General features: G+C 39.5%; 1 protein-coding gene across 1 annotated transcript in view; it reads right to left on the reverse strand.

Moving 5' to 3' along the window:
* LOC119794002 (alpha-1A adrenergic receptor-like) overlaps positions 1-18,810 on the reverse strand; it is a 36,603-nt gene extending 17,793 nt beyond the window's left edge. Inside the window, exons 1-3 of the mRNA XM_038301336.1 lie at positions 18,058-18,810; positions 11,925-12,176; positions 1,900-2,293 (exon numbers count right to left, since the gene is read on the reverse strand). Of these exons, the coding sequence (XP_038157264.1) occupies positions 1,900-2,293; positions 11,925-12,176; positions 18,058-18,357 (946 nt within the window). The 5' untranslated portion in view covers positions 18,358-18,810. The remainder of the gene's footprint in view (positions 1-1,899; positions 2,294-11,924; positions 12,177-18,057) is intronic.
* Positions 18,811-19,178: the final 368 nt, after the last annotated feature.

The raw sequence follows: 19,178 nt of genomic DNA on the forward strand, positions 1-19,178 counted from the left end.
ACCAGTCTTTCACAATTTGAGCCTGATGAATCCTGGCATTGTCATCTTGGAATATGCCTGTGCCACCAGGGAAGAAAAGGTCCATTGATGGAATAACCTGGTCATTCAGTATATTCAGGTAGTCAGTTGACCTCATTCTTTGAGCACATACTGTTGCTTAACCTAGACCTGACCAACTGCAGCAACCCCAGATCATAACACCGCCCCCACAGGCTTGTACAGTAGGCACTAGGCATGGTGGGTGCATCACTTCACCTGCCTCTCTTCTTACCCTGATTCGCCCATCATTCTGTTACAGGGTCAATCTGGACTCTTCAGACCACATGACCTTCTTACATTGCTCCACAGTCCAATCTTTATGCCCCCCTAGTAAATTGAAGCAATTTTTTCTGGTTAGCCTCACTGATTAGTGGTTTTCTTACGGCTACACAGCTGTTCAGTCCCAATCCCTTGAGTTCACTTCGCAATGTGCTTGTGGAAATGCTCTTACTTTCAGTATTAAACATAGCCCTGAGTTCTACTGTTGTTTTTCTTCGATTTGATCTCACCACACATTTAAGTGATCGCCGATCACGATCATTCAGGATTTTTTTCTGGCCACATTTCTTCCTTGAAGATGATGGGTCCCCACTATCCTTCCAGTTTTTAATAATGCGTTGGACAGTTCTTAACCCAATTCTAGTAGTTTCTGCAATCTCTTTAGATGTTTCTCTGCTTGATGCATGCCAATGATTTGACCCTTCTCAAACAGACTAACATCTTTTCCACGACCACGGGATGTGTCTTTCGACATGCTTGTTTAGGGAATGAGAAGCAAGTCATTGCACCAATTGGGGTTAAATAACTTGTTGCCAGCTGAAAGATAATCGCCCATGCAGTCATTATCCAATAGGAGGCTCGTACCTATATATATATATAGTTTACCTGTGTATGCATCTGCATAAACAGCAAATGATTAAAGGAATAGTACACCCAAAACATGATTAGCCTTCATTTTCTACTCACCCCCATGCTGAACAACACTCTGGAGTACTTTTTTGATATCTCAAATGCATCTGGAGATCTGGGAGACTTCTTGCTGTCTGCTGACATTCAAATAATGGAGGTCTGTGGCGCCCGAGGCAGAAAGGTCCATAAAAGTCCACAAAAAACGTGTCAATATTCCTCCATACTGCTCGTCCAATGTATTCCAAGTGTCCTGAGTGGGTAGCGTCCATAATTTACTCGAAACGAAGTCATTTAGAATGTTTTTAGAGCATAAACAGTAGTGTATAGGATTTCCTAAAAGCGCGTTCACAAGTCTACGGAAACCGCGGCCGACCAAACCAGATGAAAGTGCGCATTCAGCGTCTGCCGATAATGCAAGCGTAGAAGAAGAAATGTGCTGTTTACCTGTGCAAAGAAAGAAACAACGAAAGAAAAATGTCTGAGGACTTCAGTGTTGAGGAAGAGCATGAGTTCTTTGCCGAGCCGAACGCGCACTTTCGTCTGGTTTGGTCTGCCGCGGTTTCCATAGACTCATGAACGCGCTTTTAGGAAATCCTATACACTACTGTTTATGCTCTAAAAACATTCTAAATGACTTCGTTTCGAGTAAATTATGGACGCTACCCACTCAGGACACTTGGAATACATTGGACGAGCAGTATGGAGGAATATTGACACGTTTTTTGTGGACTTTTATGGACCTTTCTGCCTCGGGCATCACAGACCTCCATTATTTGAATGTCAGCAGACAGCAAGAAGCCTCCCAGATCTCCAGATGCATTTGAGATATCAAAAAAGTACTCCAGAGTGTTGTTCAGCATGGGGGTGAGTAGAAAATGAAGGCTAATCATGTTTTGGGTGTACTATTCCTTTAATAAATAGACAAAGGGTATAGTTGTGATTTGCACTTACTGATTGGTAAAACCAAGAAGAAGGGCAGCCAGCAGAGGATGAACATGCCCACCACCACACCCAATGTCTTGGCAGCTTTCTTCTCACGAGAGAACTTGAGCAGCTTGACGGTAAGTGCGTTACGCCCTGCCGTAGCCCCGCCCACTCCTGCTTTGGAGGGCGGACACAGATCATGGATCTGTTGGTTCCTGCAATGAATCCTCAGGGTGAGCTCATTGGAGTCCTTGGCTTGGTCCTTCATCATGCCGGCCTCCAGGTTCTTGGTGGTGCGTTTGGCCACCACGTACACTCTGCAGTACATGGCCAGGATGACGGCCAGAGGGATGTAGAAGGAACCGAGAGAGGAGAAGAGAGCGTAGAACGGCTCCTCTGTGATCAGACACACCGTGTCGTCCTGTAGGATGGACAGAATCAGCAGAACTTTACCTGATATGAACTATGGCACAGGGAAAATTCTATTAAGCAATTGGGTTTATAAAATGACAGCAGAAATGTTGTTCACATCTTCAAACTGTGTTTTGTAATGCTTTTGATTAGAGCCAAATAACCAGGAGAGGCAGTGTGACTATGAGGACAGAAACTAGCTGCTGCTCACACGAACATCATGCAGTGGGGGTGTTTCACTGCTGGAAGTAAAAATGCATTGCTAAAACAACAAGTGGGACCACCAGATTCTCCTGCTTCTGCTGAGTTTTCCAACACAATAATGATTTTCATATATTAAAATGGAGTTTTAATCCCCAATCTAGACTAATTAAACACTTATGAAGATTCCTGACGGCTTAATAAAGCTTATGGTAAATGTTCAACTTATGTATATAATTTTACCCTGTTTGGATAAGATTAAATCCAATAAATCGAAACTATTTATAATAAAATAATTAAAGTTGCATGAAGTATAATCACCCCATCCTGAGAAAAACAAATCTAGCAAATCCTTAAAAGCCCCAGAATAATATGCCCATGATGAGTGAATGGAAAGTACATAAAATCCTGTGGTTCTCTATAAATCACATAAATCATTGTGCAATTTTGCACAGGGCTATGAGCCTGGATTCCCAGACCCTTTCACTAAGAATAAACTAACATTTCCCTTATTTGCAACAAAATATGAGAAAGTCAGCAGCTTAACTTTACCAAACATGACTTAGAATATCAATACTGAAAATATATGAAAAAAACGTTTTTTATAATTTTCCACAGGCTCTCCATAAAATTGTGTTAAACAACAAAAAAAAAAAAACTGAAAATGCAATCCTCACCATCATCATTGGAAGGAGGAATGAAACATTTATGACCCACAGATGATCCCAATAGTGACACGAACAAATAGATGGAAAACTGTCTGTTGATGTCCTGAAACAGATTTTAGGAAGCTGTTCATGAGACAGCCGTCATCTGCTGCCGGAAAAAAATTTAATTGCAAACAGATCTAGGCAGACAGTTGATGTGGATTTCTTTTTATAGAAAAACTGAAATACTTATTGAAATAAGTTAAAGCAATGGAATATGAAACAGTCTGGCAGGGATAACACAAACCAGGATATTTATTACTGCCAGATGTGGTAAGCTACATGTAAACTTGGAGTCTCATCTATAAAATATTGCATAGGATCCGTATTAAGTGTTTAATGTGTGATTTTATAAAAGTTTTTAGGCTGCTGCTCTTTTGCCAACATAAAATTCTGAATGCTGGGCTATGTTGGGAACCCTGGGAACTCTCATATGATTGGCTTAGGATCTAGGAAGTAAACATGAGCCACACACTTGTTACGGCTGCAGTAGGTCTCTGCTTTTTCTTTTAGGGTTCTGGAGGCAGGCCTTCTGCAGGTGTTATATTTTTCCCTGATTGGTGCTCTGCTGCTTTAAAAGCTGTCATGCTGCAGCAGTCAGGAGGCTTTTTTCCTCCTCTCCCTCTTCAGAACTCGAGTTGGTTTGGACTTTATGATTGAGTTTTGTTAGGTTTGTTTTGCGTGTGTTTATCTCTAATTGGTTATGGGTTTTGTATTAATCTGTTTTGGCTTCTTATTTCAGGTAATCCTTTTTTAGGTTTTACTTAATATAATTTAATAAATTTCCTTTTTCATCAACTCTGAAAATCCTTGTGTGGTCTCCATTAATGTTACTCCACCTAACAAGCCAGGTGGACGTAACATTGTGGGGGCTTGTCCGATTCATGTGGACTGATTATGCTTAATTGGCCTCATTGTTTGTCTTCAGGTTGCAGTTACATGCCCCTGATTTTGGTTTTCCTCTGTTGCAGGTTGTTTGTGGGTTTTTGGGCTACTTTAAGGTCTTTGGAACCTTACTAGATTTTGGACATTTTTGGTGTTCCATATGTCTGTTGTTGGAGGTCCATGAGGATTTTTGCTCTTTTGTTAGAGGGGGGGGGGGAGAAGTCTCTTTGTTTTGTGTCAGGTAAGTGCTATCTGGTGTTTGTTGTTTTGGCAACTCCATTTTAATCGACCCTGTTTATTATTTTAGTTCGTTATTTTTGGGCTGGATTCTGGGCTGAGGGCACCGCCGTGGTTTGCTGCCTGAGAGGTTTTGGCCTGGAGGGATTTGCTGCCAGCGGTATCTTGGTGCTTAAAGTGCCTTGGCTCTTGGAGGAAAGCCTGAAGACTAAGCTAAGTTTAGTCAGGGCTTTGATTGGTTAGTTAGTAGTAGGATAATGGAGTTTTGCCATTTGTTTGTACCAGTTATGCACTTCCTGATTGTTGGTTAAAAAAAACAAAAAACAAAAAGAAAAACAAAAAATTGGTGTTTTCTGATTAGGTTGGTTTGTTGGATTATTTTTTGTTGAAAATGGATACTGTGGGTTCTTTTTTGGCTTCCCCAACTTTAGAACTGTTGGAAAAGCTTACTAAGGAGCAGATTCATCAAGTAGCTGAACACTTTGAAATTAACCTTGGAGTTGCAAAAGGATTTAAAAAACCTCAATTAAGGAGTTTCTTAAAAGACAAACTTGTACAACTAAATGTCTTTGCCATTTCTTTTTCAGATGCTGATGTGTCAGATGTAACTTCCCGGGGCATAGATTCTTTAACTGGTGCTTTAAAGTTGGATGATGACTCGCCAGGTCCAACGGTATCTCAAGAGTCTCAATTAAAGTTTCAATCTATGAGAACTGAGATGGAAATGCGGTTTGAGGTGGAAAAATTGTGGCTAGCACATGAGCTTGAGGAGAGAAAACTAGCTTTACAAGAAAAGAGGCTAGCACATGAACATGAACAAGAAGAAAAGAGGCTAGCGCATGAACAAGAAGAAAAGAGGCTAGCGCATGAACAAGAAGAAAAGAGGCTAGCGCATGAACAAGAAGAAAAGAGGCTAGCGTATGCACATGAGTTGGAGGTTAAGAAATTATCTTTGGAAGCTGAGCGCTTGAAGTTGATGTCTGAGGGCAGGTTAAGTGGTGGATCTTTCCATCTGTCTCAAGGTGGTGATAGGTTTTCTGGACATAACTTGGTTAACATGTTGAAGCTGGTACCCAAGTTTAATGAACAAGATCCTGATGTATTTTTTTCTTTGTTTGAGGACCTGGCAGGGGACAATGAGTGGGGTGATCGTGATTGTTCTATTCTGCTGCAAAGTGTGCTGGTGGGTAAGGCCCAAGAAGCTTATGTTTCATTAACATCAGCTGAAAGAAAGGTATACAAATCTGTTAAAGAAGCTGTTTTGAAGGCTTATGAACTAGTTCCTGAACATTACAGGCAACAATTTAGGAACTGCAGGAAGGCTGAAAAACAGACAAATACAGATCTAGTCAGACAACTAAACACCCAGTTTTATCGTTGGTTATCAGCTGAAGGTGTGAAGGAGTTTGAATCCCTTTGTGATTTGATGGTGTTGGAACAGTTCAAGACCATTATTCCAGATCGGGTTGCCACATATGTTAACGAGCAAAAGGTAAAAACTGCTGCTAAAGCTGCTGTCTTGGCAGATGAGTATGTTCTGATCCATAAAACTGTGAGTGATTACAATTGGAAAGGCAGCTATAGCTTTCAGGAATCTCATCAGGATAGGTTCTCTGGTAAGACTGGAGTGGAATCTAAAGCAGACTCTGTTTGTAACTATTGTCGCCAGAAAGGACACTAGAAAAATGAGTGTCCTCTGAATACCAAAATGAAATCGGCTAGGAGTAAACGAGATAATCAAAAACCTGTTGCTTTAGCCAGCGTTTCACAGTTGCATTCAGTGGAGTCTACGCATCCAGCTAAAGTTGAAAGTGTAAGACCAACTGTTTTAGCTGTACCTGTTGACTATAAGTTTTTTTCAGAACTGACTGTTACAGATCCCCAGATTTGTGAGAAGGATGTCGGACAAGACTATGCACCTTTCATCACAAATGGGTTTGTTTCTTTGAGTGGCAGTTCAAATAAAGTGGCTGTGAAGATTCTACGTGACACCGGAGCATCTGAATCTTTCATATTGGAATCTGTTTTGCCATTTTCTCCTTTATCTGATACTGGTTGTAGTGTCTTAATTGGAGGTATTGGGTTGGAAACTTTCTCTGTGCCTCTTCATAAGATCTACTTGCAGTCAGAACTTGTACAAGGAGAGGTAACTATAGCTCTTCGTCCTTCTTTGCCTGTGGAAGGTGTATCTCTCATTCTAGGAAACAATCTGGCAGGTGGACGTGTGTGGCGAGATGTTGCACCCCCTCCAGTGGTCCGAGCTTGTCCACCCGTTTCTTGGTCAGACGTATGTGCTCGAGACTTTCCTGAGGCTTTTCCAGTTTGTGCAGTAACTGTGGCTGATAAGGAGGTTGAGTTTGGTAAGCCTGGTTCTATTCTTGAGAAGACTGCCTGTTTGCCAACTCTTCCTGTTCCTTTGTCACTCAGTGCGTTGATTACAGTCCAGCAAGAGGACACAACTTTAGCTGCTCTGTTTGACCAAGTCCAGGCAGCTGAACAGGACACAAAAGTGTCAAGTGGATATTTTCTACAAAAAGATCTGTTGGTACGTGAATGGTTGCCGTATAGTGACAGGGAAATTGTTGGCCCACTCATTCCTTCAAAGTCAGGATCTGTGTATTTGCTGACAGTTATGTGTAGAAGCACTTGTTATCCTGCAGCCTATGCTTTGAACTTGGCTGGCAAACTAGCCTCTGAGTATCTTCAAAAGGCTCAGAGAATAATTAAACTGTGGTTTGTCCAAAAAGCTGAGATTGTTACAGAGGTCCCTGTTGGGATCCTCTGTTTTAAGGGGGGAGGTGTTACGGCTGCAGTAGGTCTCTGCTTTTTCTTTTAGGGTTCTGGAGGCAGGCCTTCTGCAGGTGTTATATTTTTTCCCTGATTGGTGCTCTGCTGCTTTAAAAGCTGTCATGCTGCAGCAGTCAGGAGGCTTTTTTCCTCCTCTCCCTCTTCAGAACTCCAGTTGGTTTGGTTTGGACTTTATGATTGAGTTTTGTTAGGTTTGTTTTGCGTGTGTTTATCTCTAATTGGTTATGGGTTTTGTATTAATCTGTTTTGGCTTCTTATTTCAGGTAATCCTTTTTTAGGTTTTACTTAATATAATTTAATAAATTTCCTTTTTCATCAACTCTGAAAATCCTTGTGTGGTCTCCATTAATGTTACTCCACCTAACAAGCCAGGTGGACGTAACACACTACACCAAAGTAGTTTCAGACCGCAGCTCTAGGTTTGAAAGAAAGAAAACTTGGCTAAGACATTATTGATGGAGAGGACTATTTGTATACAGGGAATGTTAGTTCCATCCCAGATGACAAATGGGAATGATTTGGGATCATTTTAATGTAAATATTTAACTTATTGTATATTTAAATGAGCCAGTGTTATGTTATGGTTACCAATGGCAACCACAAGAAAGACTGCAAAAGATACAATTTAGCTAGGTAGAAATACATGTGTTGGTGCAAGTGTATGGAGGATAAAAAGTGCCAAAATTAAATAAATAAATACAGCATTAAATAAATAATTAAATGTGTCTATAATTAATTAAATGTGGAATTAAATAAATAAGTCATTCATTAATTAAAACCACGTCACTAATATAAAGTGCCACAATTAAATAAATAAATACAGCGATAAACAATTTAAATGCGTAATTCATTAAATAAATAAGGAATTAAATATATAAATGTGTCATTAATTTAATAAAATACGTCTTCATTTTATTAAAAAAATATATATAATTATTTCAGTGTGCATTTAATTATTTCATGGTCCTGTGCATCGAAACCATTAAAAGAATCTGTCAAACTCACCCACCAAAGTTAGGGGGCGGGGTTAACGCGAATCGAGTCTCTGTAATCGCTTTGCTTCGCCTTAATGTGCAGGGTGACCAATCAGGTGTTAGATAAGCGCCCCCTAACTTTGATGGGTGAGTTTGACAGAATCTTTTAATGGTTTCGATGCACTGTGACAAAGGACCATAAAATAATTAAATGCACACTGAAATAATTATATATATATTTTTTTTATAAAATAAAGACGTATTTTATTAAATTAATGACACATATATTTAATTCCCTATTTATTTAATGAATTACACATTTAATTAATTGTTTATCGCTGTATTTATTTATTTAATTGTGGCCCTTTATATTAGTGACGTGGTTTTAATTAATGAATGACACATTTATTTATTTAATTCCACATTTAATTAATTATTGACACATTTAATTATTTATTTAATGCTGTATTTATTTATTTAATTTTGGCACTTTTTATCCTCCATACAAGTGAGGTGGAGAGTCAGATAAATACTGTATGTTTGGTAGCCAGAGTAATGGCATCACATATATCAGGGGGTATAATGATTTAATGCGGGCCAAAACAAAAAGTGTTTTGGCTACATTAGCTCATTTTATTTAGATGCACAAATTTAAGCATGTCATCTATTTACTGTAAATCTTAAGTTCATGAGTTTTAAATGTAGAACGAATTGCTTGTTTTTAGATCTGTTTTTCTTTAGAACCTTGCACCCGGCAAACTTCAGTTTCTTTCTACATCAGGTTTGTGCGCACCAATCTCTTGTTTAACACGTGTGATGCACAGCATCACACTGTGCGATTTTTTCAGTACTTTCGTATTTGGAAAACAGACATGGCTGATCAAACGTGGCTACTACGGTCTGTCAATTTTACAGACAGAACTGCATTTCACTCATTGCATCCCTGCCATGCTTCTGTGTTTACATCTGAGAGGAAGAAGAAAAAGAAGAATCCTTCTTTGCGCACTGAGCGATTTGCCCAGGACGGTCGGGACATCCTGATCACGATTCCTGATCAGGAGGTGGTCGTGAGAGGCTGATCGCCCCTCGTTACCCCCTGTTCACTACACAACGCACGATCAGGATGAAAGTCGAAAGATTCTCGCACGACTGGAAAATCGCCCTGAAAATCGCACAGTGTACGTCCGCCTTAGCAAGTATAAAGTTCTGCCACAGGTCCTTAGACACGGGTGTTTATCTTTGCAATCTTCTTACTGTTTGTTTGCAAATACAGTGTTGGATTTCATGGCATAAAAAAATGGTAAATTGGAAGCATGCTTGAGGCAAGCTGTGAGCAGTGCTGTTTGACACTGCTGGCTAATTCCATTCAGTAATTCAGGACAAAAAATGTTGGAATTGAAATGATTGATTTGTGTTCATATGGTAATTCACTTCATTTTAAAAAGGCTGTTATCTAAAACTGCCCACGATGATTCCACTGTGGATTTGACTATCAGCACGGTGGTTATCCAACCGTCTACTATGTGTGGCACAAGGGTTAATCCCCTGATGAGGAGCGCAGAGAAATAAAGATTTTTTTTCTTAGTTTCCCCACTAAGCGGCAAAAAATGTTATTTCTTTTATATTTTGCCCCCTTTTTGTTTAACATTTAGGCACAATTAGCTTAAGTCTAATACATCTTGTTTGTCTAATCTTTTAAGCCTTTTTCAGCAGTGTGACACTGCTGTTCTTACTATGCCACAGCCACCAAATCCTAGTATAGTATAGTTAAAGTGTGGGCAACAGACTATCAACTGTAAACTAAGAGTACCTTTGTTGACTAAACCTAATTTTCTGCCTGTGCTATGTTTACGTCTGTTTTAAATAATAAACTACAAGATTGAGAAACATATTTAGTGACAGGCTGTCCCCTCTTTTCATCTTATGAATGCACCACAACTTTCTTTAGAATCATGAAACCATGAAACAGGTATTCCTCCACTGTTTGGATGCAGAACGCTGTGGCAAAGTTCATGTGATTTGTCATTATTGTTTAAACATATGTATTTCTGTATGGTAAAATGCGCACTTTCATCTGGTTTGGTCTGCCGCGGTTTCCGTAGACTCGTGAACTCGCATGCGCGCGCTTTTAGGAAGTCCTATACACTACTGTTTATGCTCTAAAACATTCTAAATGACTTCGTTTCGAGTAAATTATGGACGCTACCGACTCAGGACACTTGGAATACATTGGACGAGCAGTATGGAGGAATATTGACACGTTTTTTGTGGACTTTTATGGACCTTTCTGCCTCGGGCACCATAGACCTCCATTATTTGAATGTCAGCAGACAGCAAGAAGCCTCCCAGATCTCCAGATGCATTTGAGATATCAAAAAGGTACTCCAGAGTGTTGTTCAGCATGGGGGTGAGTAGAAAATGAAGGCTAATCATGTTTTGGGTGTACTATTCCTTTAAAGGAGAGGTGGTACGCACATCATCAGATTCTGCACTTCTGCTTCACTCTTTCTTTCCTGTAAAACTCTGGCTGCAGCCAAAAGGATCTCATGAAGCAGCTCAAATGAATAAATGACTAGATCAATAGAGTGTTATCATCAATATGTTCGCAATTAGAGAATGGTATGCAAAGGGAGTCCAGCCTATCCAAACTTTGGATAAGCTTGTTGAGTGGAAAATACAGTGAACATTTCAGACTGTTGTTATAATGTGAAATACTCCTCTCATGCTTAAAGAGTTCTGGTGACATATTTAGCTTTAAGGAGGGAAGAGGAGGTGGATGAAGAGGAGGCAAAGGAGGAGGAATAAGCACCAGCAGCAGGTATCCCACAATCCAGCCACTTCTAAATAATCATGGAGGTACTGGAGGGTGTGGGCCGGTCCATCAAAGAGCCTGAGAATCTTATCTGCAATATGTTTTTTGTTAAGTTCTCCATTATGAGTTTAAACAACGCTGCTTATGGTTCTTTTATGCCTGAATGATTTATATAGCTAAGAGTCACTCAAAGATACACTGGAAAAAATTTAAATATAGATAAGTAATTTTTTTCTTTAAATAAGTGCATTTGTTCTTGAATTGAGGGGGTAAAAGAGACCTTTTGCCAATGGAACAAGACAATTTACATTTAAAATAAGTAAACACAATTGCATTGTCTTATTTCAAGTGCATTTTATCTAATTATCTTATTTTAAGAGTAAAAATACTAATTCCATTGGCAAACTATCTCATTTACCTACTTAAAATAAGAATGAATACACTTAATTTAAGAAATATTTACTTATTTCTAGATCGTTTTTGCAGTGTAAAATGTCCAGGTACAAATATTTAAGCTAAATGAAAAAGCATCCTAAGTCCTAGAAAACCATAAACACCTTCAGGAAACCTGGAAAACAGCTGATCCAAACTAATTCCAGAAATTCCATCACAGGAAGGAGAAATTGGTGAAGGCTGGGCTGAATGGTAGCAGTCAGTGGCGTTCCACAGCACATGGGTGTAAATAAACAAAGCTAAAGTCAGTAAATATTTCCTGCTCTGGTTTCAGATGGTCATGGCCCTGGCATTCTAATGAAACTCTATCTGTTATTTGTGGGGCCTAAAAGTGTTTAATAAATAGCTAATATTATTGTTTTATTTAGAAAAAAACATAATCTGATGTCTCCCTTTTGCCCAGACAGCTTTCCAACAGGGACGTTCCGAGTCAAGACGGGCCCCAGATGTTGTGATAAATTCAACAAGCTTTACTGCATCAAAGTTGTGGTTCACTGGGTTCTGTCTCCCTCCACTATAACAACAGGATGGATTGACTCAGCCTGGCTGGTTCCGACGGCGTACCTGTGACGGTGGCTGCTTCCAGCCCAGCAGCGGCCCGATTGAGATGACGAAGGACAGGATCCAGACTCCCAGCATGGCCAGCAGGGCCCGCCTTTTGGTGACCACCATTGGGTATTGCAGCGGATAGCGGACGCCAACGTATCGGTCAATGGAGATGACACAGAGTGACATGATGGACGCCGTGCAGCACAGGACATCCACTGCAGCCCAGATGTCGCAGAAGATTCGACCAAACACCCAGTAACCCAAAACCTAGAGACATCAAAATTTACAGAATAGATGTTTTAGGACAGTTCTACTGTCTATTATATAGATTATATTTACGTAATATTTGTCCCCTGATAAATTGCATCCAACTTTCCAGACAGTATGAGATTAATACTATATGGGGACTTTTAGACATTTAGATCCCAACCGTAACTTATTTTTACATCTGGAAATATTTCCTATAACTCAATGTATTCAGCATGTGTGAGAGGTGTTCCACAGGGATGTGTTTCATCTCCTTGGTTTTTGTTAGTTCATACTAATAAGCTGCAGACCTGAACCTTCAGAGGCACATAAAGGCAGTTACTAATTTAGGACTAATGTCCAAGTGGGATCTAGAAAATCTCAGTCATGCATTTATCTTTATTTCAATTGATCATTGCAACAGTGTCTTCAATGGTTTGCCCAAAAAGTCCATCAGACGGCTGTAGCTGATCCAAAACGCAGCTGCCCATGTTCTCACTAGAACTAAGAGAGTAGAGCACTTCAGTCCGGTTCTGAAGTCCTTCCACTGGCTCCCTGTATTTCGGGGTAAGGACGTTAAAATCCTTCTGTTAGTCTATAATTCACTGATTGGATTAGCATCTACGTGTATAACAGATTTGTTGTCAGTGTATAAACCTCAGACCACTCAGGTCTTGTACTGTAGTTCAAGTCTACTCTGTACACCCAGAACTAGAACCAAACATGGAGAAAAAGCGTTTAGTTCCTATGCTCCATTTATTTGGAAAAAATTTCAAAAAGACTGGAAAAGTGATGAAAGCCTGAGTTCTTATAAGTCAAAGTTAAAAACCCATTTGTTTAGAATTGCCTTTGAATATTAAAGATAAAGTTTTCACTAAAGTATTATTATTTTAAGTTTGTGGTCCATCTGTTTTGTTAGTTTTACTTGTTTTTTTTTTTATCTTTACTTGCTTTTATTCTTCTTTTATTTTCCTTCTATATTATAGTTTAAGTTATTTAAAGCACTTTAAATTGCCTTTGTACTGATCTGTGCTATAGAAATAAACGTGCCTTGTCCTCTGAAAATTAAAACAGATGCTATGATCCAACAGTTACTCTTTCTTATTTCTTGGAAAACAAATTTCTGCTATAACTTAAATAAGCTGTGGGTTTGGGGGCAGTCACTGTTTACAATCCAATTTAAAAATGTCCGATCGGGGAGCGTCACTCAAAAAATACATAGTGCTGAACACAGGCTGATGGATCAAAGGTCAATTACTCAAAATATTTTCTTTTTAATTATAGCATATTATCACAGAAATCTGAGTTAAACATCAAACAAAATACAGATTCTGCCTCTTACTCCAGACATTATACGGTCTTCACTCTATTTAAATTCTAGAGGACCTAAAGTTGTACATGCACAGAAAACTGGAAATAAATCCTTTATTCCTCATGTTATAAAGACTAAAAACTGGAACAATTGCATCAGTCCACCTTCATTGATAAATTATCTTTTGTATATTCTGTTTTTCTGCTTTATTTATTTATTTTTGATGAAAGTCTGTATTTCCATAAACCTTATAAACAAGCACACACATACATTTCCACCTCACTCTGTCAGAGTAGTATCACAGAATTGTTTTTAGGAATGCACCATTATGGCTGATAAGAGATATTTACCAAAATTGTTTCCTACATCTACCCTTTGATCACCATTGAAAACCGACCATAGTGCTGACATTGCCTCTCTGTTAAACACCCACAATCCTTTGCTATATCACTGTCATACGACAAAAAACCCCTTCACATTTACTTCTTTCCCTCTCCTACAATAAAGACAGTTACATTAGCCCAGTTCTACTTATTGAACCAAGACTGATGTGTCAAAATGACATCTGCCGATACCGATCTTAATGCGCACATAACATGCTTCTCTAGATTTCCCCAAAAAAGAAAATTAAAAACAATCCACTTGACTTTGTTTCCAAGTTTAAAGATGTTTCGTTTCCCATCCAGGAAGCTTTTGAGCAATTGAGTTAATCCCTTCCCGTTATCATCGCAGCCTAGAGTCCTGCACGGGTCGAGTTTTACCAACCCGCACCCGCCCGAATCCATTAGGATCACTACCGAACCCGACCTGTCACCCGCGGATATCTTCAATTCAAATCCGAACCCGACCCGACCCGTTGATATTTAACCCGCAACCCGACCCGTTAACACATCAAGTGATAGGCTATAGTGCGCTGCGCTGCAGAACAGCGCCATTAACACTGCAGCAGACGTGTATGCACTGACTGTGGCCTTTTTGGAGGGCAGCCCACACTGCCGGCAGGGCTTTAAGCTACAACAAGGGTGACCCCAGTGCCTGATTAATATAACATTTCTGATGTCCATAACAACACACACGCATAAAAAAAAAAATCACCAACTACCGCACTAAAAAAATATCCGCCCGACCCGTTTATTTTTATTTTTTTCACCCGCAAAAGAGCATTTTAGCGGGTGACCCGTCGGGGACCCGCAGGTACCCGACCCGTTGCAGGACTCTATCGCAGCCCCACCTCCTCCTCTCTTTCAGACACTTAGGCTATGTTCACACTGCAGCCTTAAGTGACCCAAATCCGATTTTTTGGCCCATATGCGACCTGGATCTGATCTTATCATGGCTGTCTGAACAACACAGATTTTTTTCCAATGCGACCCAGCCCACTTGGCTCTGTGGTCCTGAATCCGATACAAACCTGATCTTTTCAAATGCGATCTATGTCTGGACGGCCAGGTCGGATTAATCCGACCTGAACTCCATTGATACCTGACTAAGGTAATTATTCTGGGTCTTGCTATGAAGAAGCGGCAAGAAAAACAACAACCATGGCGGACGATGATGGGCAGTATTTATGTTTAACCACCTTGAAAAGATTGTGTTTTTATGGTTGGGAAAGATCGCTAGATGCTCTCCGGCACTACCATCCATGTTTACTTCCGTAAACACAGAGCACACCGGCATGTGATGTCATTGCGCCTCTACTGCGCATGCGGGACCCTTGAGTTGTAATACTGCAGTTCACACAGGAGATCAAATACAAGTCACATACATATATATGGAAACGTGAACGAAAGGCAAAAAAATCAGAATTGAGCATCAAGGCCTGCTGTGGGAACGTAGCCTTAGACAGATATGGGGTATTGCAGTCTAACAAAAGAAGCCAAACGACCCCAATTCCAAAGGGGTGGACCCCTTCATCTGTTCATAACAAAAACAAGGCTTTGTTGGGCTACAGTATAAAACCTCAAACTCAACACTAATTCTGATATTTTGAATTGAAAAAGCTTCCTGGATAGGAAGCGAAACATCTTAAAACTTGGAAAAAAAGTTGAGTAGATTGTTTTTAATTTTCTTTTTTTGGGATGATTATGACCTAGATGACTGAGAACCTTCACCAGTCTCTAGAATTATATTTTAGGTGAGTGGGGATTTTACTGCATGCTTAAAAAAAATACAAAATCACATGACCAGGTGATGCAGATGATGAAGACAGCACAGCTTTGTAAGTAATCACACTCCTGTCTGTGAAATCTTGGAAAAATTCAAACATTTGGTCGCAGTTTAGTTATAATCGTTTGTCTGTTCCAATAATTCAGGAATGTGTTTCTGTGCAAAATTCACAAAGTCACAGTGAAGATGCTGGTGACGCTGGTGAGCGAGCATCATAAGATATACATATAATATATATGTATATCTATATATCTATAGATATATATATATCTTGTTAGATGTCACTCAGTGAGGAAGAAGCCATTAACCCAATTGTGACAGAAAGTTATGCAAGCTTCTAATTACACACAGGACAAAGAATTTTATTTTTAGAAACATTGTGGGCATTAGGACATAATGAGGCTTTAATATGGAGGAAAAACAGGGAAATTCTAAAGTGTGAGAACCATTAGTACAGAAGCATCATTTGTGGTCCTAAAACAGCAAATTATGTAGGGAAACAGCTGCCTAAGTATCACCAATAAGCTACTCATCGCTCCTAATGCTGCTTTTTATTTTCCTCTAGAGTGAAATTATGCTCAATAACTCAACATCCTACAACAACACATACAGCACTTAAAATTAGAGCCTTTCCCTGAAGTTGTATAGATATATATATTTTTTCCTTCTTTAAACATATCATCATGATGGGTATTTGATGGTGTCATATTTACTCAGGTAATAAATAAAATACCGTAATAAATAAAGATTATGCATTGGTGTTCTTGGTCTACCATTTTCCCAGTTTCCCAGTTATCAGTTTTCGTATTATTGTATTTACACTACTTTTATCAACGTTTTCTTTCAACTGAAGCTGCTAAATCATATTTTTTTCCCATGATTTTATCCCATATAACATATTGTCTAATAAGTTGGTCCAATACTCACTCTACTACAATAAAACCATTAGAAACATTATATAAACAAGCATTAAAAATACTAGATAAAAAAAACCATACCATTACCACCACTGTAGTATTCTGAGGAAATATCAGTTACTTACATGGAACAATTTTATCAAGTTCAAAAACATCTGTTTAATTTATAAAATCAGACATGGTTTAGCACCACCTCCACTATGTGACTTTGTACAGTTCAGATCCAGTGAGATCAGGGTAACCAGAGGGGCAGTGAGGGAAAACTGCATCATCCCCCGTTGAAAAACAGCCTTTGGTCAGGCTGTCTTCTCCGTAAGAGCATCTCAGCACTGGAACACAGTGCCGGAAACCATCAGAGACTCTTTGTCATTCTCTTCATTCAAAAAGAATGCAAAAAAATGGCTTGTAGAGAGCCAAATTTGTGGGCACTAAGGTTTTCTGTGTATTTAAATAATTTAATTTTTTATTATTTTACATGAATTGTATTTCTTAACCATAATGTTTTTCATGTAATTGGTATTGTAATTTTATCTTGTGATTTTATACTTTAAGGTTACCTTTTTTATACCTGGCTGGGGGACTACCAATGAAAATTAGCACTCCTTAGCTAACTCTGGTATATTTACATTGTTTTAATGTTGATTAATATACACTGTCCCCTTTCAAATAAACAATAAATAAAAATGAAATGAAACGTTGCTTTTTTTCCTTAAAAGAGTTTTAAATGGCAATATAAACTGTGTGATTGTAGCTGCATGAAATTAAATCATTTTCATTTCATTTTTCTAGAAGTTGCACAAAATATTGACTTGCAATTTTAAATGCAATTTAAATCTTTACAGCAAGCCATAATATTTCACCAGACATGTACTAATGCTGTGCATGAAATCAATAGATCTGGCCACCAGCTGGATGGACTATCACTGCCCATGATGTTCAAACCTGAAATAGATGTAGGTGCAAGAAATGCATGAGTCACAAAGAGAATAGATGCGAAACAGGGAAGAAAATCTGGTTTAAAGGCAACTGATAAAATTATCACTTAAGCTGTATGCAGATCCATATATTCCTGTATCGTGTGGTTATAATTGCAGTGGATACAATTACAAGAAAATCACTGCATTGGCCACTAATACTGGTAATATGGTGCAATATATGCTGTAATTTAGGGTCATTTTTTCTAACAACTGAATATGCAATTATTATTATTTTTTTTTTTACTACTTCATTACCAGAATCTTTATTCAGCAACAGTAGAGGAAACTGAACAATGGACTTTACAGCACTACTGCCATACAATATACACTATATACAAGACTTTTTACATGTAATTGATAATATCATCTATTCCTCTATGTGATTTTGGGACATTGTGCAAAATCAAAACAAACACAAAGAACTAAACATTCCCAGCAGGGTTTGGTTTAAAGTAAACCTTAATTAGTCCAGCAAACAGCCACTAATTAACCAATTAGCAGCTGTGGGTCGTAGTGTTGCTCTCATTTACCTCCAGGGTGGCGGACACCGGCAGCACCGTGGTGCTCAGCAGCAGGTCGGCCATGGCCAGGTTGATGATGAAGTAGTTGGTTGGAGTCCGCAGGTGTCGGTTACAGACCACCGACAGGATGACCAGGATGTTCCCCACGATGGCGAACATGATGAAGGAGGCCAGCACCATGCCCACCGGGACCGCCCGGCTCAGGTCCAGCTGTGCGGCGGTGGAGGCCGGGTGCTCGGTTCGGTTAGAGGAGGAGTTGGTGTCCAGAGGGAACAGGTCGGTCCCGGAGCCGTTAGTGCTCAGACTCATGCTGAGAAACGGTCAGAAAATTCAATTTAGCTGGACTTTAATCCAGTAAGGAGCGGAGAAAAAGTTTAATATGTTAATAGAGTCCAAACAGCGTCGATCCCGTTACTTTGTTTTTTTAATGAAAGCTTGGAAGAACGTAGAAATGAGCTTTTCTCGGCTCCCCGGTCTGAGCTGAGCGCTCCTGTCGTGGAGCGCGAGGCGCGCGCTGCGCTGCGCAGCAGCAGGTGGAAGGCTCCAGTCCAGTCCGGCTGCTGCGGGACAAACTGGGCTCCACGGACCGATCGGTCAGCTCCTGCCGGCCCCAGCGGAGCTCCTCCTCGGCTTGCACTGTTGGTTTAGGCGCAGGAAGAAAATGTGTGTGTCCTTTTATGGTCCAAGTGTTTAATGTGGGAAAGTTCCGAGAGTTGAGGGAGAAAAGGCAGAGATACATAAACACACACACCGATACATGGCTCTCTCACTGCGACTGAGCTGTACTGATACAATCTTCAAATACAGCTTTAATTATTAAATCCTTTACGTGTTCTCATATTATGTCTAAACTACAATGCAATTATCAAAATCCTACCGACAGAACAAAGCAGTAGGTTAAAAAAAACCCAAAAAACACTAAGTCTATTTATGGGTTTATACCATGTTTTAAAATGCAACCTGAAAAGTGTGGCATGCACGTGAATTCAACCCCCCTGAACCAGTACCTCCTGGAACAGGTGTTCTCATATTGGGGAACAGGGTGCAGTTTTGAGATGATATTTACATTTATTTTGATATTATCACTTAGGTATATAATAAGTCATATATGTTAGACCAGAGAAAAGGAT

This window comes from Cyprinodon tularosa, unplaced genomic scaffold (assembly GCF_016077235.1).
Source record: "Cyprinodon tularosa strain WSP-4 unplaced genomic scaffold, ASM1607723v1 ctg466, whole genome shotgun sequence".
NCBI classification, from domain to species: Eukaryota; Metazoa; Chordata; class Actinopteri; order Cyprinodontiformes; family Cyprinodontidae; genus Cyprinodon; species Cyprinodon tularosa.